Here is a 23,222-nt window from a genome sequence, read left to right on the forward strand (position 1 = left end):
GCAAACATTTCGACGATGAGTAGATGTTTAGAAATGTGTAAAGTCAGCAAACATGAAAAATGAGCGGAGCGTCTACACCTGCTACCTGCACAGGTACAGCTGTGAAGCTCAACACGAGATAAATTCTGTATTTCTGTCACTATATTGTATCTCTGTAATAATTTGAACTGACAATTTAAAGGGTTAGGGTTAGGATTAGGGTTAGGGTTAGGGGTAAGGGACCCTGAAACCACTGGAACCCACTCATAGATTCCATAATCCCTCCCCAGTAACCACTACATGTCATGTCACTTTTTCCTGTATGCACTTTAATATAAAGCACGTCAAGTTCCCCTGTAATGATGCCTCAGGAGGTGTCCGCCGTGTTACAAAATCGTGCAGGTGCAAGGCTCAGCGCCCAGGCCAAAGTTGCGTCGTCATATCGCCATCCAAACCGCCCTGACCGCCCTAAACACTTTTTTTAGTACTGGTATTGGTTTTGAGAAGCTTAAACATACATAACATAAATAATTCATGGCCATTTTTCTGCACAATGACTGTTTTTACTTCTATGGTACTTTATTATAGGCCTACTCAGTAATAATGTTTCTTAGGCTGCAGAGGTTGTGCAATATGTGTTGTTTGTGGTTGTGATGCGCGTCAGTAGCCTAAATGTTGCTTTGTTTATATGTTGTCCCTACGGGGACAATAAAGTATATCACATTGTGAACATATTTAGCTGCTAATACTGTGAAACTCAAGGACACTTTTTAAATTTTGAATGCAGGACTTTAACTTTACTTACTTTACTGGAATTGTTGGGTCTTTGTAAATTATAGTGTGGTCAAGACCAACTCTGTCTGTAAAGTGTCTTGAGATGACTCTTGTTATGATTTGATACTATAAATAAAATTGAATTGAATTGAATTACCTTGTAATGGAGTATTTTCACATTGTTGTATTCATACTTTTTGCATCAGTAAAAGATCTGAGAACGTCACACCAGTTCCAGCACAGGTGCAGAAAACTAAAACATATCGGACACAAGATGAAATACGGCTGTGATTTAGATGAACTGACCCTTTTTAGACTCAACAAGTAAACAAAGCGTGTGTGTGTGTGTGTGTGTGTGTGTGTGTGCTATTGGCAGGTATCTGATGACCTGATTGATGCCAGCGGCCCCCTGCGACAGGGAAACTGGCAGCAGTGCTCTGATTGGTGGATTTCACTCTGGTCTGAGCGCGCTCACTGGGGACACTCTGGCCTGGTTCCATCGCTACGGTGACAAGAGACACCACTGCTGAACACACACACACACACACACATAGTTTTACTTCTGTACTTGTGAGGACCATTTAACGCTAACCCTCCTCAGATTGAAGAAGTAAGGACCGAACTCCATGACCTGACTCTCTAGAAATGTCCAGACTTTTCAGAAAACACTTTTTAAGAGGTACACAACCAGTTAACAGTGCATGTTTCAAATGTATCAAACAGTTGGCGCTTCAAGTGTTTTATGAGTGGTGACATTTGTATTTTTTCTCCTTGGGAAAACATGAATCTTAACACATCCTCAGAAATGAACGTTGAACGTGCACAAGCTGCGTTCAACTAACAGCAACATCTATTTTTTTCTCCGTATTTAATTTTCTTTGTGCAAAATCACTAGTTTCACAGTTTCTGGAGGAAGATCATCTGTCGGTCACACTACGACTCCCCTGAAAAAAAAAATGCTCCCATGGCTCATTTGTTCAAGCAGCAATTACGACATATTTACATTTATAGCGGAGGCGCCATCTAGTGGCCGTAGTAGTTACAACGGGAGAAGGTCGGGGTGGACGTTTGGCTACTAAAACATAGGGTTCTGAAGCCGGTGAGCGGAGTTCACATCACAGTTAAGGAGGAAACACAAGACTTTCACCCAGGAAACAGGTGTTCATGTCCTGGAAGAAGTTAAGGAGAAAACAAAAGACTTTCACCCAGGAAACAGGTGTTCATGTCCTGAAGAAGTTAAGGAGAAAACACAAGACTTTCACCCAGGAGACCGGGGTTCATGTCCCTTTTGAAATTCAAAGTAAACAGCTAATTTTGTTTTTACTTTATCGAACGGAGCTACGTCACGTTATGCGTCACGTGGTAACCTTCAGGAAGTGAAGTAACCTCTGATTTGAACCCAAACCACAGTTTTTTTCTAAACTTAAAGTCCCAGTGTGTAACGTGTTCAGTTGTTCATTATCTAAATCTGTGTTGCCCCGTTCACAAACTTGTCCTTTTTCATGAATATTTACCTCCACCATCAATTCCAAGTATTCCTATTGGCTTGAAATTTAACATTTCATTTGCGTGAACTAGGGTAGACGCTCCATATTCATGCTCCATCTTGAAATACTTTAGCCGGTAAGGGACATACAGGACACACTGCTCTGCCTTTCACGTTTTCTCTGTCACATGATAAACTCCCAGGTGCTGCTAATGCTGCTAATGGGTATCGTAGCTTCCCCGGCCCCGGCAAGTTTGAAGAAGTAAACATGGAGGACCACACGTATTCAAAATCCAAATTTCAGGAACAGAAGTCTTCTTCTTCTTCTTTGCCCAGAAAAAGAAAAAGGAGATTGAAAAGAGCAAGATACCGGCTTTTTGAAGCGGGAAGGCTACCGTAGCTGTAATACCTACTTTGAACTGCGTGGCGTGAGAGAGTTGATTGCGATATATGATCTCAACGCTAGATGGGACAAATTCATACAAATTGGACCTAACTAAAACTACTTTGACTAAGTAGTTTTGATGCCTAAACCTAACCAAACTGGGACCATTTCACAATGTTAACGTTTTAAAAATTGCAACCATTATACTCATTAGTTTAAAGGAATAAATGACTGATATCCTCGTATGGTTGGGAGGATTTGTTGTTTGGTTTAGAGATAAATCAGCTCTAATCTGCCCTCTTCTGTACGCTCAAAGTACACAGACAGGTACTTACAAACATTTGTACTAAAATCCCTTCCAGCTGAATCAGTGTTTGATAAATGACAAACATTACTACTCCCCTGAATAGTTCGGCTTCTTTCTTTCTTTACTACTACTACTACTGTTACCGTGACGACCAGCGTTGTTGGCTCGCCAGTTGCCCCTTCAGGCTTGGCTGCTGTTCAGACATTCGGTGCAGCCTGCGTCCATCCCCCCCCCCACACACACACACACTCTATAGTATTTGGTTTAGAGACACAACAGCCACCAAGAGTCCTGCTCTACAGTCCTTTTCTACTCCGTGTTTGGATGCTTTTGAGGCGGCTGCTGCATTTGGTCTTTGAGGGGATAATGTGTGTGTGTGTGTGTGTGTGTGTGTGTGTGTCTTGGACTTACAAGGCCGCTGTCACCCTCAGAGTGCCATGATTTGTCCCCTTGCAACATCTCAGATGAGGGTCTTTGCTCTCCGATTCTTTTGTTCTCGTTTCTGGATACTGACAGAAAAGAGATTAAACTTAATAACCTGTCTGTCATATAAGAAATTAACCTTTGCATTGATAGTAACATCTGAAAATAAAATAAAAATAACATAAGACAAATTGCGGTTTGAAATACCACGTATATATATATATGCACGGATAACTTCTCTCTAACTTCTTAACCTGACGAGCCACATGATTTGTTACACAGAACTATCTGAGAAGCCGTCATTTGAAAAGGGCATGCACTTTAAAAACAATACCTGGCAGGGGATTGGATGATTAATCTGTCTATAAATGCTAAAACCAGTATGTGTGATACGTAACTTAGACATGTGACGATATGTTAAGTATGTTCTGTAAATTAAAATAAGTCAGTGTTGACTTTTGGTTTCACGTGGGACATAAACAGCGGTTCACCTGGGTTAAAGTCCTGTTTGTTTGACCCATCAGCCTTTCTACGCAGACTTTGTCACACTTTATACTACGTAAATCTTATAGCACCGTGGCCGAAGCGCACACACTTTCTGCTCCACATCTAGTTAGGTTTAGGCAACAAAACTACATTGTTAAATTTAGGAAATGATCGTGCCAAAGGTTAAAGGACAATTCCAGCATAAAATGAACCTAGGGGTTAATAACATATGTGTACCGAGTCAAACGTTCTCTGGGATCTGTTTTCATGCTAATAAAATGTGTCTCTAGCTTTAAACAAGCTACCGCAAAACTGGTGGTTAGCTGCTAATGCTAGCTTTCAGGGCACTTGGTAAATCACTATTTTATACCAGTAAAAAGGCTCAAAATAGCACCACACTTAAACTGTAGCATAATGAGAGTCCCTGAACATAAACCGAAGCATTGAGAACTTTGTAAGTGTACAGAACGTTTATTAAAAAGATAGATTATAAAGACAGTACCGTTCGTGTTCCGTTCAGGCGCCATCTTGGAAAATAGTCATGAGCAGTCGAACCATGAACGCCGTGCAACCAGTAACCAGTAACATAGCTCAAGCGCCAAGATGGCGACCAAATGTAAAAACGAACGCTACTGTCTTTCTAAACTATCTTTTTAATAAACTGTCTGTACACTTACAAAGTTCTTAATGCTTGGGTTTGCATTTAGTGACCCTCATTATGCTACCGTGGAAGTGTGGTGATATTTGGTATAAAATAGTGATTGACCAAGTGCCCTGAAAGCTAGCGTTAGCAGCTAACCACTGGTTTGCGGTAGCTTGTTTAAAGCTAGAGACACATTTGATTAGCATAAAAACAGATCCCACAGAACGTTCGACTCGGTAAAAATGTATTATTAACCCCTAGGTTCAAATTTGCGCCGGAAAGGTCCTTTAAGACCCTTTCTGACAGAAAGCCCTGAAGTCTAACTTCTACACGATACCCAACCCTACTCAAAAAGTGCAAAAATAATCGGCTACATATCTTAATTTACCCAGAAGCTGCCATACCCAATTGATGCTTATTTCTGTTCTTTGCAGAGTTCGATACCCGGTTTGCATGTTCTCGCGGGTTTCCTCCGGTTGCTCTGGTTTCCTCCCACCATATACATGCAACGTACAGTTGAAAGGGGAGCGTGCCTATGTTCCCACAGCCCTATGTTCCCACATTTCTAAGAATGTTTTTTTCCAAAATTAGGCCCTATGTTCCCACAGTTCCTTTTTCATAAATTTGTATCAGATTTTATCCCCCTAAACCTAAACCTAACCATAACCCCTAACCCTAAGAAATGTTGTGAGAGGATAGGGCTTAAATTGAAGGGAAATGTAGGAACACAAGACCTCATTTTGAAAATGTCCTAGAAATGTGGTAACATAGGGCTGTGGGACCATTGGGTTGACCCCGTTGAAGTTAGCCAACTAGCTAACCCTGGCACATTTACAGAAATGTTTAATATGCATTGTCCTAATACATACATCTTAAGGCTGTGAATTTGTTCTTTCGTATTGACACTGCAGTGTCGAGGCAACACTTGCATATTGTTTGAATGACTGAAAAATCATTAGTGCACATGCTCACACACTGAGGTATTTTGGGCTGTTTTGGGGACATTAACTGCTGTGTTAAACCGAGCCGTCTTAGAGCACAGCTCTAATATGGAAGTAATGAAAAGTTATGGATCAGATTTTAGATTTAGAGGCGTTAGTTTGCTGGATTCCTGTTGGGATTAAACCAGATTAGTTTGTGGAGTGGAGGAAACCTGCTGAGAGAACAACAAACCAGCAGTCAGTCCGTGACTTCAACCTGCTGCTGCAGGTGGAGGGTTCAGGGCAGGCAGTGCCTTGCTCAAAGACATTAACAGTCCAGTATTAAAAACAGAATCTCTCTGAGCAGCAAGTTCTCTCTCCACATTCCCAAAGTTTAGATCTCAAACAAGAAGCCTTTCAGTGAACATCTGCATGAGGAGGATGGGTCCCAAAACACCAGACTTTTAACCGAGAAATGGATGTTGGTGCCATGGAAGTACTACTTAAGGGGGCCGGTGTTTTAACCCTAACACCACATTCATTTCTAATCTTATAGCTGCAAAAAATAATTGATTAGCTGTCAATTACAGAATAATTGCCAACAAATTTTATAACCGATTAATCGGTTTTGAGTAATTTTTTTATGACAAAAAATTTTAACTTGTCTAATTGCATCTTAAGCTAACATACATAACGTTGTGCATAACGTTAGCTTAGTGTCTCCCCATTCTCCCTGCTGATTCCTCTGTACAACACAAACACACACACACACACACACACACACTTACTTACTTATTTGCAGGAGGAAATATCAAATCTCTCTCTCTTTACACTTCACTAACCAGAGAGAACGCTTTGTCCAAACAGAACAAACACATTTACAACGCCTCAGTGGTGGCACACTCTCGCCCACACACCCTGACCTCTCCTGAGTGTCATGTGACCCCGCAGGCAACCAATGGGAGGGCCGGCAGCTGACGATCTCACCAGGTGAGTGTCGGTGTATTGTTGTGAGAACAGAGGGAGGCATGCTGCCAGGCGACACCCGACTCCTCTCCACTGTTAGAAGTGTTAGTAACGTATCATTAGCTGTCACTCATTTTCAACATAATCTCATTACTTTAAGTGCTGGTGGTTTAATGTCGTTGCCAACAAATGTAACAATACAGGGTTTTTTTATTGCAGCAATGAAGGTGAAAAGGTAACGCTGAGATTGTTAAATGCTCTTAAAAATGTGACGACAAAACTCAGATTAAAGTGAAATACAGTCTTCGCTTCACATTTAAGAGATTTACCATCTGCTACAATCCAGTTTTCACCAGCTATTTTCATCAGACAAGCTCTGATAAAGCCACTGTACTCCAGGCTGTTCTCATAAACCATTCATACATATATTTATGAAAAAGTAAAGCGCTGTAATTGGTATGTATTCAACGTATTTATTGCTGTATGCACCACATTGACTGCTGCTGTGTAAGAAAGCTGTAGACCGTGTAGGGAGGAGGTTGCGGTGGATATCTGGCTCCTAAAACACAGCTCTTTCAAGCCAGGGAGCGGAGTTCGCTCCCTGGGGAAGACAAAAGACTTTCACCCAGGAAACGTGTGTTTGTTCCTGGGAGTGTTTTAATCCAAACCACGATCTTTTTCCTAAACTTAAAGGACAATTCGGGCGCAAGACTGTACTGTTCACTATACAGGCAGGCGCCATTTTGGGAAAACAGTCATGACCAGTCGAACGACGAACGCTGTGCACGTTTGTGGTTCGACTGGTCATAACTGTTTTCCCAAGATGGCGCCTGCCTGTATATGTGAACGGTACAGTCCTTCTGAACTATCTTTTTAATAAACTCTCTGTACACTTACAAAGTTCTCAATGCTTCAGTTAACATATAGGGACCCTGATTATGCTACCGTTGAAGTGTGGTGCTATTTTGAGCCTTTTTAGTGGTGTAGAAATAGCGATGTACCCTCTCCCCCAAGGCTAGCGTTATATGCTAATAATCGGTTTGCGCTAGCTTGTTTCAAGCTAGAGACGCATTCAATTAGCATGAACACAGATCCCAGGGAAACGGTTGACTCGGTACACGTGTGTTATTAACCCTTAGGTTCATTTTGCACTGGAATTGTCTAACTAGTCGTTTTGTTGGCTAAACTTAACTGCCACGGCCACTGAATGGACCGTCATCTCACAGTGTTCTGTACCCGGCCGTCGCCTAATTTCGTAGGATATTATACGAATTGGTGTGCATACATTTTTGTACGATATTGTGCGAACCCTTTCATGAGAATGCGTTGCTGTACTCCTACCTGCTCAGCAGCAAAAGCAAACAGACAGGGGAGCATTTAAAGAGACAGATATTATATATTATATATTATATACACCAGGTGCTGGGAAGATTTTGAGTTATTAAGAGAGCTGTTCAGCCTTTGTTTGAAAAGAGATAATCTATTTATGCTGAATTGTATCAAATATAGTTCCATTGTTAATACCAGGAGGAGTTTTTTTCGGTTTGGTTTTTCGACTTTTGACCTTTTTCGGGCATCTTTTGACTCCCAACGACAGACCCTCGGGTGATACAACCCACCAAAGGTTAAATATATCTGTAGTACGTAAACCAGCTGGTTTGTCCCCTTCAGTTTGTGACGGGAGCCCCGGGGCAAGCGAGGTTAGAGGCCTGGAGGTGTTTTCTCTCTCTCTCTCGCAGGGCTTTAATTGGCCCTGAGCTCAGCAGGTCGTCATTGTGGACGTAAAGGAAGCTTAGCAGCACGAGGCAAACGGCGCGCACACACACACACACACACAACACACACACACACACACACATACAGAATGAAGTTAGAGCAGGTAGACTTATACATTTGGTGTGTGTTAGGGGGCAATAGATGTCCCATGTGTCCATGTTTGTGTTTTGAAGGAGGTAGTTAATGTGTGTGTGTGTGTGTGTGTGTGTGTGTGTGTGTGTGTGTGTGTGTGTGTGTTAACTTGCCTGGTTAATCCTGAGTGTTTGTCCCCCACTGAGATGAACTAAAGACAACAGGCTGGAACGCCTGACTTCTGCACAGGAGGTCACTGCACACACACACACACACACACACACACACACACACACACACACACACACACACACACACACACACACACACACACACACACACACACACACACACACACACTCTATCATTATAGCATGACTTTTTATTCTTTTGGAAGCTTGGCGGTCCCTAATAATATAAACAACAATGTGCTACGAGGGTACTAAAACACCACGGTTTTCTATAGTACGTATGATAATTACAATAAGGAACATAATGCATAATAATAGAAGAAATAGAAGAAATAGGAAGCAAACATTTGAATAATTCATATACCCTTCTTCATTCACTGACATGCATGCAAACAGAAACGAACTAGGAGAAGTCGTCTAGGCCAAAATACATATATACATATATACTTCACTTACACATACATGTATACTGGTACTAAACACTTGCACATAACTATAAACTTCACTTGTAAAGGCATGCATAACATGTGTGAGTATATAATGTATGCACAGAATCACACGAACACAGTGAAAACTCAGGAGGTCAGGGTCTGTGTCCCATCTGAAACTAAAAGTCAAATTATTGAATTAGTGACTTATTTACGAAACAAATGTACTTCTTTTAACCCAAACCATAAACTTTTTAAACCTAAACGAACCACGTGTGACGTTAACTGGAAGTTGTTACCACAAGGTGTTAAACATGTTTGACTGCAGAGGCAGATTGTTAGTAAAGTCAGGTTTAGATCGGAGGGAGTGGTTGTCAGTGTGTGTGTGTGTGTGTGTGTGTCTGGACGTCCAGTAGAGAGCAGGCTGCTGGCAGTCAGGCTGCTGGCAGTCGGGCAGCCGCCGCTGTTGTCCAACAAATCCTCTGGTCCGTCCCCCTGTTATTAGGATCCCAGCAGGGAAGAGGCGTAAGTCGGGGGGGCGGTAGCGTTTAACATCTGTCCCACTGAATCTGATTTAGACCACCAGGTAGCCCACCTGTAGCCCTCTGCCGCTCCACGCTGCCCTAGCGAGGGGTAATTAGCTGTTAACTGCTGCCAGGGCTGCAGGCTGTTTGTGTAAATGTCTGTCACCTTTAAGGCTCTGTGTTCATCTCTGTTGGAAAAGTGTACACGTGTCAAACATATCCCCTGCTGGAGAGATCAGAGCTTCAGTGCCTGGCTCAAAGGACCATCAGCGGAGACTCAAATTAAACCAGCTGGCTGCACGATACCCGGGGCTACAGAGCGTCAGTAATCCGCCGGCCCAGTTTTGGTTAACTGCTACGGCAACCCGGAGGCTCGGTTTAATTGGCAGAGGGCGTTCTGATCCGCTGGCCTCAGATGAGCGCTCAGCAGGTCGCTGAGAGGACGACCTGCTGACCGACACTCCCATACACACCCCCTGACACACACACACACACACACACACACACACACACACACACACACACACACACACACACACACACACACACACACACACACACACACACACACACACACACACACAGAAAGTAAGATTGACCTGTTCTACCTGTGATGGAAGAACCACACAGGGCTGACGATAATAAGCAACTAAGCTGATGTTAGCATCTAGCTCAAACTAATATCTGTTAAATCCTCTGGGATTTTAGGTCAAACTTGACTTCATTGTTCTCACTCTCAAAAGTCTTTAGGAAGTTTAGTTTTTAACATTCTCATTTTTGTGACTCAAGGTTGGTTGGCTCGGTTGATCAGTAATTAGCCTGTGTCTATGTTATCTCCTTACATATACCTACGCTCTCCGTCTCTGTAAGATTGGGAATGATTGAGATTTCTATCGGCACAGCTACCAGAAGACTTCACACTTTCAGACAGGTTGCTCACATCACATTTACGTTGTCTCTCTCAGTTGGAGGCTTCTAATATCCTTCACAGGTCTCAGTCCAGAGCAACGGGCTCTGTTGGTCCATTTTATATATGTCAATGGTTAAACCTCATTGGCTTTTACCAGCGTATCTCCGTGTGTACTTCGTCCACAGCAATCCCACCAATTGTTTCCAAAACGTCCCAGTTAGAGAGGAAACGACCTAAACATATTCTAAACATACAGGCCTGCCTTGTTGCAACATCCTAATTCTCTTCTAAACTAATATATATACTCAGCGTATAGCTTGCTAGCTCGAAGTTTGTTGTTTCCTGAAATGAATGGAGCGTTGCGAAGGACATCCAGCGACTATCCGGTGAATGGGCTGCCGTTCATCCAGACTACATACAGGACAACGAAGATGGACGGTACGCCCGTAACAGCAAGCACTATCCTCTCCGCCACTCAGAGGGATTCAAACCAGCAACCTCGGGGGGCGGGGGGGGGCACAGTCCCTCTCCTGCAGCCGCCACATATGGCTGCTGCCGCTGCGATCACATTGCTGCTATTTGATGCCCGCTGGCGAAGCGATTAACCCCCCTCCACGACCACTTAACCAGCCACAAAAGCTAATGGGGAAAGTCAAATTTATTGGTCGGCCTGTTTCCCTGCAGGGGGGTGGGGGGGGGGGGGTTGGGGTGAATAGACGTCTGCTGCAGCCTGCAGACTGCTCGTTAGATTCAACTTCAGCAATGGAGAGAGATCACCGTTTATCAACTTTCCTTCTGATATCTCTGCTATCTTTTTTTTGCGAGGTAACCTTCGCTGCATCCGGGTTTAGCGCCGTCACAGATAGTTGTGATTGGTTTAAAGAAACACAAACAATGCAAAAAATGCGTTTATTTTTTTTCCCAAGTCAGACCATTCTCCAGCACTACTAAGAACAGTCCTTTCCTTTCTTTTCCTTGTCTCCGCTTCTCTCTCATCTCTCCTCTCCTCTTTCCTTTCCTCCTGACAGTATCTTCCTCTACTTTCTTGTTTCCTTCTCTTCTCTCCTTGCCGGCTTTCCTCTCCATGTCTCCTCACCTTTTTCCCTCTTTCCTGTAATCTTTCTTTTTCTCTACTCTTTTCTTTTTTCTTTTTTTCTCTTCTCATCTCTTCTCTTCTCTCTGTTAATGTGTCATCTTGTTGGTATGTCAGTTTGTGAATTAAATTCCTAATTATTGCAGCAGTTTAACTGACCTGCTGTCAGATTACAGTTTAACTCACTGTGTGTGTGTGTGTGTGTGTGTGTGGCGTGTGTGTGTGTGCGTGTGTGTGCGTGCTCCGCTGAAACTCTGTTCTTTAAAATGAAGCAATTTCAATTTTCTTTTTTAAGTAATTGTTAATTTCTCACACTGCACAGTAACTTTTTCATATCTGTCTTATTCTATTTTAGCAGTTTTGATATTATCTTTAACTGATTCTTTATGTAAAACCCTTTGAACTGCATTGTTGCTCAAATGTGCTATAGAAATAAAGCTGCTTTGCACTATATGCTTTACCGCACAGTTTTTTTTAAATTTGTTTTCTCCAAAAACTGTGGTCACTGTCCCCCCCCCCAAAAAAATGCACAAATTGCTATTTTGCAAAAACAGTCCCTTATGCTGCTACCTAACCACTGTATTATGTTAATGTCTCTCACCTATTATAAAATAAAACATGTTTAAAAAAAGCATGCATATTTTGCTTGTATTCATATTTCTTATTTGCATATTAGTCTTTCTTTGATTAATTTAACTTTAAAGTACACTGCTGATCTATCTATCTATCTATCTATCTATCTATCTATCTATCTATCTATCTATCTATCTATCTATCTATCTATCTATCTATCTATCTATCTATCTCTTTCTGAGTCCTGCTACCTGTCAGAATGACTTCACCTTCAGCGACAGCGTTTACTCTCAAACTGAGGCTGCAGCGTCACCAGCTCCGAACAGCTGATTGGACAGACCGATCTCGCGCGCACACACACACACACGCACACACACACACACCTGTCTCTCTCTCTCTCTCTCTCTCTCTCTCTCTCTCTCTCTCGGCCTCAGTCCGCAGCTGCACATCAGGACGCTCTCACTTCTCCTGTCAGGATCAGGAACCATTTGCTCATCATCCAGCTTCATTCCGGATTCACGTGCAGAAAAATAAACTCTTCTAACCTTTTCATTTCATCCACGCGGTGTTTTGCTGGAGCCGGAGAGTGTGCAGCAGCGCGCAGTTACGCACAGCCTGACGCAACACGTTCTGAATAAAAACGGAAGATCTGCGGGATAATTCAGCGCGTCCGGCAGTGGGTTCACGTGAGTTCATGTCTCAGCTGTAACAGATAATGCATGAAGCTGCAGTCTGGGTCGGTTTGATGTTGTTTTTGTTTTTTTAATGGAGTCTGGCGGGCAGGTGAACTGCCGGGACGCAACAGGTGCAGAAAAGAGCGGAACAAAGTTCTGTAATGCTGCTTTAAAAGTTCAAATGGTTTGAAAGAATCTTAGAGAACAAGTTAAGGCTTTGTGTAAAAAGTAAAAAACACAAGAATGTTACTGCTCAACCTGCTGCAGGACTTTATCATGCTGCAGAACTTATTGGCTCATCGTTTGCGCACGAAACATAACTTGGAACAGATGAATAAGATAAAATGAATAAGATAAATGATGGCCAGGGGCAGAGGCAGATATTTTAAACATTCAGGGCTCAGCCCAAACATAAAGGGGGTCCCTGGGCATGCTCCATTTAATGACTATACGTTTCAAGCTATTGGATAACAGAAAGCCTACAACTCTGTACATCATTTGAGAAAAGCATTATAGTTTCCAAGAAACAAATCATCCTGTAGAGCCAACATGCTGTTTGGTCTCTAACTGTTCCCCCACTGTATTTATCGTTCTGAAACCAGAACACAACACATGTTGGGGATTTTCAATCCCACCGTGTGAAAAGAGGCAAAAATTGTCCAATGTTTTCTATTTTTTAGTTGCATAAGATATGTACCATAGGAACATTAACTGCATTTCTAATTTTGAAAGCGTTTAGCTTTACTCTGCTGCAGTAGAGAATCACAGAATGAATGGATGGCCACGTTTCCGCAGGAACAGAACTTTTGTTGCTCCGTTGATTTTGCCGGTCCATTCAGAGAGACTGAGGGATGACACAGAGTTGAAGTTATTTTAAAACCCTTACATATTCTGGGCTTTTGGAGAAAACATTCAGGGCTGGAGACCCAGAAACCCCCCTCGCTCCGATACTGATGGTGGCTACCGGAGTAAACTCAAAACTGAAATGCTCAAATAAAGCAACCCGTGCTACACAGTGTTCATGTGAATTTAGAGAGTGAGATTAGAGATGTACGTTATTGCTGATTGCTAAAATAAAAAATGCAATCCAATACTCCCTTTTGTAATTAATCCATTGTTAAATGTTTACTATTTCATCTATAGTTTAATGTATAAAACATACAATGTAGATAATGACACAGGGTACAAAATCTGCACCATCCACCAGCCAAATGCTCTTTGAAATATGAAAGTGACTAGATTTCATTTACTCAGCAGAATGGCAATCTAAAGAGTTGGCGTGTAACATTCGGCTGGTGGACAAAAAGTTTATTTTGCACTATGGTTGCAACCTGTTTCTGATTTCCTTGTTTTATTTTAAAGCTTTTTATTTAGTGATATTACCTGGAAATGCAGGGACTTATAATCTGCATACACAGTTTAAAGTGAAGTGCTGTTGGACTAATACATTATTACGCATTACATGTTATCCAAAGCAACTTACAATTGCTATATATATCAGAGGCCGCACACCTCTGGAGCAACTATGGGTTAAGTGCCTTGCTCAGGGACACATTGGTTGATGTATCGCAGTGGGAATTGAATCCAGATCTCCCACACCAAAGGCATGTGTCATATCCACTGTGCTATCACTACCACCATACAGCGAAAAGTATGTGGACAAAGGATGTGGTATGTTTTTACAACCCGTTGTCACTCCCAACTTATCAAATCCTGACGCTTGGTCAGTGTCTCTCAGCGTCAGATACTGACGCAAATATCACTCTTTAACGTCTGTATGGAACGCAACTGTCCCATTCTTGTGCCGCGTGTCAGTTAAACGTACGTCATGACCCAGAGCATCAAAAGTGACGCCGAGAGTCCCGACCAAGCGCGTCTAAATGTGAAACTTAAAGAGACTTTTTGCGTCAATAACAAACGCCAAAGGCACCTGACCAGGCGTCCATATTTGATGCGATTCTTGGGCTTCTTAGGGTGTTTTTACATAGAGTCCTTTTTAAACGGATCAAACTCAGTCCTCTTAAAGTGGACTGGAACAGAAAAGGGACTCAGTCCTTTTTGCGTTGACATTTTCAGTTTACCTGAAAGAGGACTCAGTTCCCAGTCTTATTTCATGTCTGTCATGTCAGGTATGAGTACGGTTCGTTTCGGAGGGGTCCGAGTCCCTTTGGAGTGATCACATATGCTCCAAAAATGCTGACTAATAGATCTGAGTTCCTTTGGAGGACTGAAACGGACCAAGTGTAAAAAAAAAATGCCCTTAGTTCCAATGAACATACGTTTAAATGCCCCAGCATACAATGATATATTAGACAATATAGTTGTGCACAAAGCCAGCTCCATAAATACAATGTTTTCCCCGATTTGGGTGTGGAGCAACTTGAGTGTTAAGAAACATTGTGTAAGAGTCCAGTTACACCGTTACCTGATATCAGGGTGTCCACATACTTTTGGCCATCTAGTGTCATAACTGTTTTATTTCACTTAAAGTTAAAAGTTTGTGTTTATCATCACCATATCAACAGTTCAGCTGGCACACGCGCGCGCGCACACGCACGCACGCACGCACACACAACACACACACACACACACACACACACACACAAAAAACAAAACACACACAAAAATACACACACATCTTTGTGGGGACCCGTCATTGACATAATGCATTCCCTAGCCCCTTACCCTAACCTTAACCATCACCACTAAATGCCTAACCTTAACCCTTACCCTCACCCTAACCATAACCTAATTCTAACCCTAATCCTACAACCAAGTTTTAACCCTCAAACAGACCTTTAAAGTTGTAGGGTCCAGCATTTTGGCCCCACAAAGCTGTCTGGACCTCACAAGTATACTGGACTCCCGGTTTTTGGACCCCACGAATATAGTTAAACAAGAAAAACAAAAGCTGATTAAATTAGACTTTAGTCTGAAATATGTCCCAGAAAGTAGCTGGTGTGTCATGAACACACACACACACACACACACACCCTCCCTTTCCTTCATTCACACACACAAACTCTCTCCATCTCTCTGTAGGGAATCCCTCTCCTCTTCCTCCTCCTCTTCCTCACCTCTCGCTCCAGGACTTGTCCTTTGGCTGTGACACTGTTGACGTTTCCATGGAAACCCTGGCCTCCGCTTGGACCCGTGACCCCCGTGACTTCAGCGACCTCGGGGAGAAGTCGTCTGCTTGGGGTGAGTCTGCAACAAATATTTGATTTGATTTATGTAGCACATAATATCACAATAACGTTACATTTAAGAGACATTAAATAAAAAGAGACATGTTTTGTCCTCAGTGGGCTCGCCATGTTGGGTTCTCTACAATTATCCAACAACACATAACATGAAGAGAAAAATAAAAAACATATAGTCTATGAAATGAAAAAGGGACAGAAGAAAGGAACAATACGATTAAGAAAATAAAGTTAGACTAAGTAAAGACTAAGCATTCTAATGTCTATTTAAGTACAGAAATACTGACAGCTAAATGTACTTAAAGTATCAAAAGTAAAAGTATTCAACATGCAGAGGGGCTCCTATATTGTTACTCCTAGGACTGCAACTAAACATTATTTTCATTGTTAGATAAATGTGTGTATTATTTTCTGGATGAATGGATTGGTCCTCAAATGGTGAAAAATGTGGATCGGTGTTTCCCAAAAAGCCCAAGATGACGTCCTCAAATGTCTTGTTCTGTCCACAACTCAACGATATTCAGTTTACTGTCACAGAGGAGAGAAGACACTAGAACAATCTTCACATTTAACACGCTGACATCATACAAGTTTACCTGTTTTTACATAAAAAATGACTTAAACTGTCTCTGTCTGTCTGTGTATCAGAGTCTGAGTGTGATTTTACCAGCTCGCCCCCTGCTGGTCAGATGTGGACTGAGCAGCTCTCCCCTCACCTCCAGAGAAACAAACAGGTACTCAAACTGTTCATCAGTTTAACTTCCATCTATTATTTCTCTGCAGCAACAATAATAAGCCTACTTGTTTTACTGATTAGATCAGATCCTCAGCGATCCTGCTCATCTAACAGTAGATTTCTGCAGCAGAAAACTAGAACTAAGAGATTCAGCCAATCATTTGTGACGGCAGCAATTAGACTACTCAATAAAAAACTAAAACTGTCTTTGGTATTTTAACGGCATCATCGCATAATTATGCAACTCTCTGGCACTTTAATTTCTCTTTTTATTGCTGTGAATCTTGCACTCTGGATAGTATTTTTTATGTAGATTTCTTCCATTGCAAATTCCTGTTGTCTTATGCAGGCCTATGTTGTTATATACTGTATTGTCCATACTGACCATATATTTAAAGTGTTATGTTTCTTTTCTTTGAGGAGATGTGTAAGACCACATGAATTTCCCCTTGCAGGATAATAAAGTTGACTTTGACTTTGAACAGTTACTAAAGAAAGTTGCTGAGAAAACTTCATGGAATTTCTTTAAAGAGTAACTCAACTCTAAAATCTACTATTTAAGTTAGTAAATCATACATACAGTGTCACATTTGATATATGTCGAGTGCAAAAGCAGTAATTCTGTCATCTTGACCAAAACAAAAACAGGATTGAGACCAGTTAACTTCCTGTTGTGTATTTGACTCGGCATTAATATGGTTTTTAACGGTTTCCAGCTTCAGGACACTCTGCTGCAGAGAGAAGAGCAGCTGGCCAGACTGCAGGACGAGAACAACAAACTCAGAGAGTTCCTCAACTCTTCTTTTGTGAGGAACCTGGAGCAAAAGGCCAAAGTTCGTTCACTATCATCTCCATTAACTCTGCTGCACTTCCATAAAGTTGGGGGACATGTTTAGATATCCTAACTTTAAGTCTCTAGTATGGGTCCAACCCAAAAAATGCTGGATACAACAATTTCCAAAAGACCTACACTGCCCTCGTAACAGAGACTTAAGTCTGCAGTTTTTTTCTAGTGTCTTCTCTCCTCTGTGACAGTAAACTGAATATCTTTGAGTTGTGGAAAAAACAAGACATTTTGAGGACGTCATCTTGGGCTTTTTGGACAACACTGATCCACATTTTTCACTATTTTGTCACATTTTGGAGACCAAATAACCAATCTGTTCATCCAGAAAATAATCAACAAATTAATCCACGTTGAAAATGATCGTTAGTTGCAGCCCTAAATGTATGAACAATCTCGAACAAGACTCAAGCCTCTGCAAGCAGATTGTTTCACAAGTCGGTTGAAAGTTTGTCTTATGAACAAATCAGGTATTATTTTGACAAAACCAGAGAGGTGTAAATGTAATCTTGGTCTGTCTTTGTTCGCCCTCATAGAAACTAACCGCTGATGGGAGAAGAAAGCTAAAGAGAAACCTGATGCATGTCGATGATGGACCTTTCCAGAACCACAGTCATCAGCTCGTAACATCGCAGCAGGTCAGCAAGAGAGTCTGCAGGAACCTCACGGCCGAGTTCTGCTCCGAATCCTCGGAGACTTCTTCTTCCTCCGAACCAAACCTGGACCTCTGGGTTTTACGGACGCTGGGACTGAAGGACCGAGACACCATCGACACGTCCCACAACTCCTCCTCTTCCTCGTCTGGATACAGCCTCGGCAGTTTAGTTCATAATGCTTCAATCGCCTCTTCCTCCAAATACACTCTCAACTCCTCTTTCAGCCCTCCAGTCACCCCTTCTACGCCTTCTTCCGTCCAAAGCTATTGCCAAAGATCCACACAGCAAACCGATTGTAGGTACAGTGCTGAATCCAACTGTGGTAATCCTGCCGAGTCCCCTCAGAACTGCACAAATTCCCTGGTTCAACGCTCAGACTTCACTGCCTCCGCACTGACCGGACAGCATGAAGCTCCTGAAGCTGTGATCAGGAGCTACCACACATTTACTGCCTTCCAATCTCCACTACTAACAGAAGAACTACCGTTCACCCAGTCGCCAGATCAAGCGGAGATCTGCTCCATCACAGCCTCGAGTCAAGTCCAAACTCTAGAGGAAATCCCTGCAAAACATCCGACTTACTGGTCTCCACCAGGAGAGAGAGTCCCTTTCTCCCCAATCTTGTCTTCAAGTCCTGTCATTAAACAGCAATGGACACCTGTACGCGACTGCAGCACGACGAGTCCATCCGTGGGAGTCTGTAAGCCTCCTGCCACGCCCCAGATGCCTCGCAGCCGGACAGATTTGGCATTCAGTATGTCCCTCAGCCCGTCCAGCAGCGTCAAGACCCACAGCTTCCCCCAGGGACAAGCTTTTGTCCGAAAGGACACTGGGGGAAGGTGGAACTTCACCTGGGTGCCCAGTCAAGAACCATAGGCAGCTTAAAAAGTTCCAGATTTTGTGTAGTTGTAAAGGACTACATTTATATAGCGCTTTTTTTCTAGTCTTAACGACTACTCAAAGTGCTTTACACACCCCATTCACACAGACATTTTTACAATGATATGATACGATTAACATTCCCACACCAATGGCGCAGGAGATTCAGGGTTCAGTGTCTTACCCAATGACAACATGTGGACTTGGACCAACTGGGGCCAGGGATTGAACCAACAACCCTCCGATTGGTAGACACAGCCAGTGTCTGAGCCACAGCCACCGTTGCTAAGTGAACAAGCATCCCAGCTCGAACTTTCAGAACTATAAGTCCATGTTGAACTTGTTTGTGGCTTTTCAGACTTTGTTCTCGGCCCTCGAAGTGGTACTGATTGCACAAGACCATGCAAGTAGCGAAAGAAAGGCCTGAAAAGACCCCGGGCAACACGTCAAACAGAAAATTCATTAAACAGCTCTTGAACTTCTTTCAAAGACCTTGATATGATAAGGTTTAATGGAAATACTTGTTCCTCTGATAACTTGCCTTTTGTTTGTTAAAACAGATTTCAGATTTCAAAAAAGCTGTGTTGCATTTTGTTCAATGACATCACTCAAAGTTTAGAATACAAGAGGAATGGAAAAATGCTAAATAATCAATTGGTAAACTGCGGTACCATGAGACTAACCAACTAGTTCTAGGATTTACATCTAGAGCCAAACTGTGGAACATTTTACAGTTTAACGTAGCTAATTGACTTACAATAAGTGTAACATAAAAAATTAACAGGACTGCCTAAAATAATGTCTTAAAGCTGAAGTTTTTTTTATTTTGTTTGTCTGTGAAACTGCCACATAAAAATATCAGTAATGATTTTTGTGTTATATTATCATATATTGAATACAATGAACAGGAAAAAATGTAATTGTTGCCACAAAGTGATAACTGCCGCCGAACAAAAGACTGCCCTGAATTAAGCGGGTTATTATCAAAGTAGTGAAACAGGTACTAAACAGTAACTACAGATATTTTCGCCTAAAGTGAGTGCTAAAAATTGTCATTTTAAAGCTGCCACTGATTGGTTGGAGGGTTGGGTAGTGTCCAGTGAAAATTGAATGTTGCTGAGTTTGTGAACGACATGACTGCCATTGTTGCTAACACTGTTTTTACACAGCTAATTGGTACAAATTGGTACAAAAAGTACGAGATATAACTGGAAATTAACAGTTTCAGCCATCTTAAAACAAAGCACTTTTACGCAAGTTAAGCATCTACTGAATTTGTGACTGACTGCAAACGACACCACGGAGCTTTTGTCATTTTTGTATTACAAGATGTGAAACAACTTTGGCTGAAACAATATGAACTCATCACACGTGTAACACCAGTACACAAATAATAAATTCACATACTGGCAATATGTGGTTTTCAGATATTTCACATGTGACATGTAAGACTTCACATGTCATCACTGTCTTGTGATAAGCAAGGAACGCCAACTTTTTATGAACAAAGTAAAACAGCTTCATGATGATGCACTCAGATAATCCAGTGGTATATTAAAGCTTAATAAGAATGGGAAATTTCTCTTAACCCTTCAGTTTATGCTGTCCATGGTTTTAACTGGACATTGACGATGTAATGTTCCAAAACTTAAATTAAAACATGAACAACATTAAAATAAATGTAATACATAACATGAATAAAATTTCACATGTGGTTTTGGTTTAGTTTTCCCTTTCACTATAAGCATGGTAAATTCATCTAAAAACCAAATATGCCTTCATTACGTGAGCTAAAACTGACATGCAATGACCAAAACATTACATGTGCATACATTTTAAATCATCACGTGAAGTTATCTAAAAACGACATGTGCCTAAATGTGGATTCTTTCAACCCGTTCTCACTCTGAACTCGTAAAATACGGATGTTTGGACAGTGGCTTCAGTGTGTTCAAATAACGTACCAGGGAGAGCAGCAGCTACACGGGGTTTAGAGAGTAGTATGTAAGGCCGAAATTCCGCAAAGGGAGATTGGTTGGGGTGGCGGATGGGTCAAACACAGGACTTTCACCCAGGAGACGAGGGTTCGTGTCCTGGCCGGCACGTTTCCTAAAGTTGCTTTCTTCTTTAACCGTCTCGTTCTTCCCGCGTGTCATGAAAACGTAAGCCCACCCACGACCTTTTCCTCAACATAACAAAAGAGACGCCAATAGTCCCGACCAAGCGTGTTTAGTTAAAACGCGTTATATGATGCTAAAGGAGACTTTTAGCGTCAGTAACAAAAACAAAGGCACCTGAACAAGCGTCCGTATTTTACGAGATGGGAGTTAGAATCTGTTGATTCTTTAGATGTGGAAAGTTTCATGTATTACATTTGGAATTATGTTTTTTACATGTGCTTTCTACATTGTGTAAAATGTGTGAATTTGTGCCTATGTATATGCGTATATATACCGTATATGTGAAATTGACGCAACTCAAAGGGTGTTGGACATGTTTAACATGTGAACTGTGCTTCTAATTTGTAAAATTGTTGTTTTCATGTGTGATGTCAAAACATCTGAAGGTTATATGTCTTTGACGATACAAACACGTGAACATTTCAGGGTTATTTGTTGAATTTGGTGCAATACATTGCTGCCATAAATGCTAGTGTGACTGCCACAGATATTTTCTCTTTAAGCAACAATAGAAGGAAGCAACTGAGACACTGAAAGGAAAAGTAGAATTCATACAAATTTAGTCCAGCGGCTGATTGTGTCAAACTGTTCTTTATGTTTTTAAATCTCTGACAGACTGTTTATGTGCTGTAATGTTTTTCTGTGAATGTGTACAGAATGTAATGAAAAACTGTAACTGACTGCAAACTGTCTAACAGAAAAAAAAATGATTTAAAGCTATGTCTGAGTCGTCTGTTTCTTATATAACGTCGTACCTCATCTTGTCTTCTAATAATGTGTTTTTTGCCAAATATGTTTTGAGGGAAATCATATTAACACATCCCAGTTTGTTCTTCAGCTGACCTTTTCAATATTTAACCAAGAAAACAACTTTCCCTGAAGCTTAGTCGTAAGTGCTTTTAGTGCTTTAAACATTAACCATAAAAACATTAATTATGCTTTTATAGCTACTTGGAGATGTTATATTGCAAGAGCGGATGGTTGATGGAGTGTGTAGTATTTGATGCCAGAATTGGTGTCTGCCTTCTAGTTGTTAATTGACAGCATGTCTTTTACTGGTTGCACCAATACAGCCTGTGATCTTGGGGACTGTTGCGGCTGTAAGCGGTCCAACAAAGTGCTGCCGCGAGGGACTAAACACTGAGAGATGCATTAACACACTGTGACGTGCTCAAGATTGAATTGCAATGATTTATTCATCCACACGTAAAATACAACTAGCACTGCAGTTACCAAATGTAAAGTCGAAATAAGTGCGTTAGTGCGGCGGTCAACAGAAAGTGTTCGCTCCCATGCTCACCCCCTCTCTGCCAAAGCCCCCCAAAAAACAGGTGAACAGGTGAAGCAAACAAATGTAATGTTATCAATTCCGCTCAATCTGCAATGAACACACCCACAACCTACAATATGATAATCAATAAATAATATAAATGAGACCATAAACAACATACAGTATGTGGCTCCTACAGGTTATTGTCGTGATTGGGGACCAAAGATTTCACACTATCTTTCATAAAGATTATTAGCTTTAGTCTAGGCCAGCGGCAGAAGGCTCTTAAGGTGGTTTTATGCTAAAATAAAGTTAGCTGGCCACTCTATTGAACCTTGAGGTATATGGCCATCTTATTGTATCTGCATATTCTATATGATTTGTATTTAAGCTTTGGGTAACAAAGAAACCCAGATGAACTTTAGCCTAGTTTCAGAAGACACATCTGGAAAAAGCATTATCAATGGACTCTTAGACAGAGCCAGTTGGCATGAAGCCATTGGTTAGTTATCGATCCCACCCCAATTCATGGAATATACACATGTGGCACACACACAAAGAACTTTAGAGTGACTTTAGAGAATCTGGGAAACTGGTCGCTCTCCGAGCTCTGCAGGGCTTATAATTTGATGCTGATTTCTTGAATGTGAATAAACCTTTATAATCAAGAAACAGTGTCGGCAGATTCCTCTCTACACAGCAACGCATCATCGATACCATATAAACAACATATCATATGATGAATGAATGATTTGGAAAGTATTTATTAAGCAGCAGTTGGAAGTCAAGTGTGAGGTAACACAACAAATGTCTATGATTTTAACCCAAACCACGATCTTTTGGG

At 41.6% G+C, this 23,222-nt stretch overlaps 1 protein-coding gene across 2 annotated transcripts; it reads left to right on the forward strand.

Annotated features, from left to right (window-relative positions):
* Positions 1–12,418: 12,418 nt before the first annotated feature.
* Positions 12,419–21,760, forward strand: gmnc (geminin coiled-coil domain containing). Of its 2 annotated transcripts, XM_039819927.1 has the most exons (5): positions 12,419–12,622; positions 15,653–15,811; positions 16,462–16,547; positions 17,266–17,382; positions 17,930–21,760. In XM_039819927.1, the coding sequence occupies exons 2-5, from the start codon at positions 15,736–15,738 to the stop codon at positions 18,923–18,925; spliced, it is 1,275 nt and encodes a 424-aa protein (XP_039675861.1). In that variant the 5' UTR covers positions 12,419–12,622; positions 15,653–15,735; the 3' UTR covers positions 18,926–21,760. The 2 variants fall into 2 exon arrangements, with proteins under 2 accessions (XP_039675861.1, XP_039675871.1); XM_039819937.1 differs by lacking the exon at positions 17,266–17,382.
* Positions 21,761–23,222: the final 1,462 nt, after the last annotated feature.

Source organism: Perca fluviatilis, chromosome 2 (genome assembly GCF_010015445.1).
Source record: "Perca fluviatilis chromosome 2, GENO_Pfluv_1.0, whole genome shotgun sequence".
Lineage (NCBI taxonomy): Eukaryota > Metazoa > Chordata > Actinopteri > Perciformes > Percidae > Perca > Perca fluviatilis.

What these genes read in the sequence shown, in the direction of transcription:
- gmnc (XM_039819927.1), top strand. Translation starts at nt 15,736, where the DNA reads ATGGAAACCCTGGCCTCCGCTTGGACCCGTGACCCCCGTGACTTCAGC. An exon ending in GGAGAAGTCGTCTGCTTGGG is followed by an intron (nt 15,812 to 16,461) that starts GTGAGTCTGCAA and finishes TCTGTGTATCAG; the next exon opens with AGTCTGAGTGTGATTTTACC. An exon ending in ACCTCCAGAGAAACAAACAG is followed by an intron (nt 16,548 to 17,265) that starts GTACTCAAACTG and finishes AACGGTTTCCAG; the next exon opens with CTTCAGGACACTCTGCTGCA.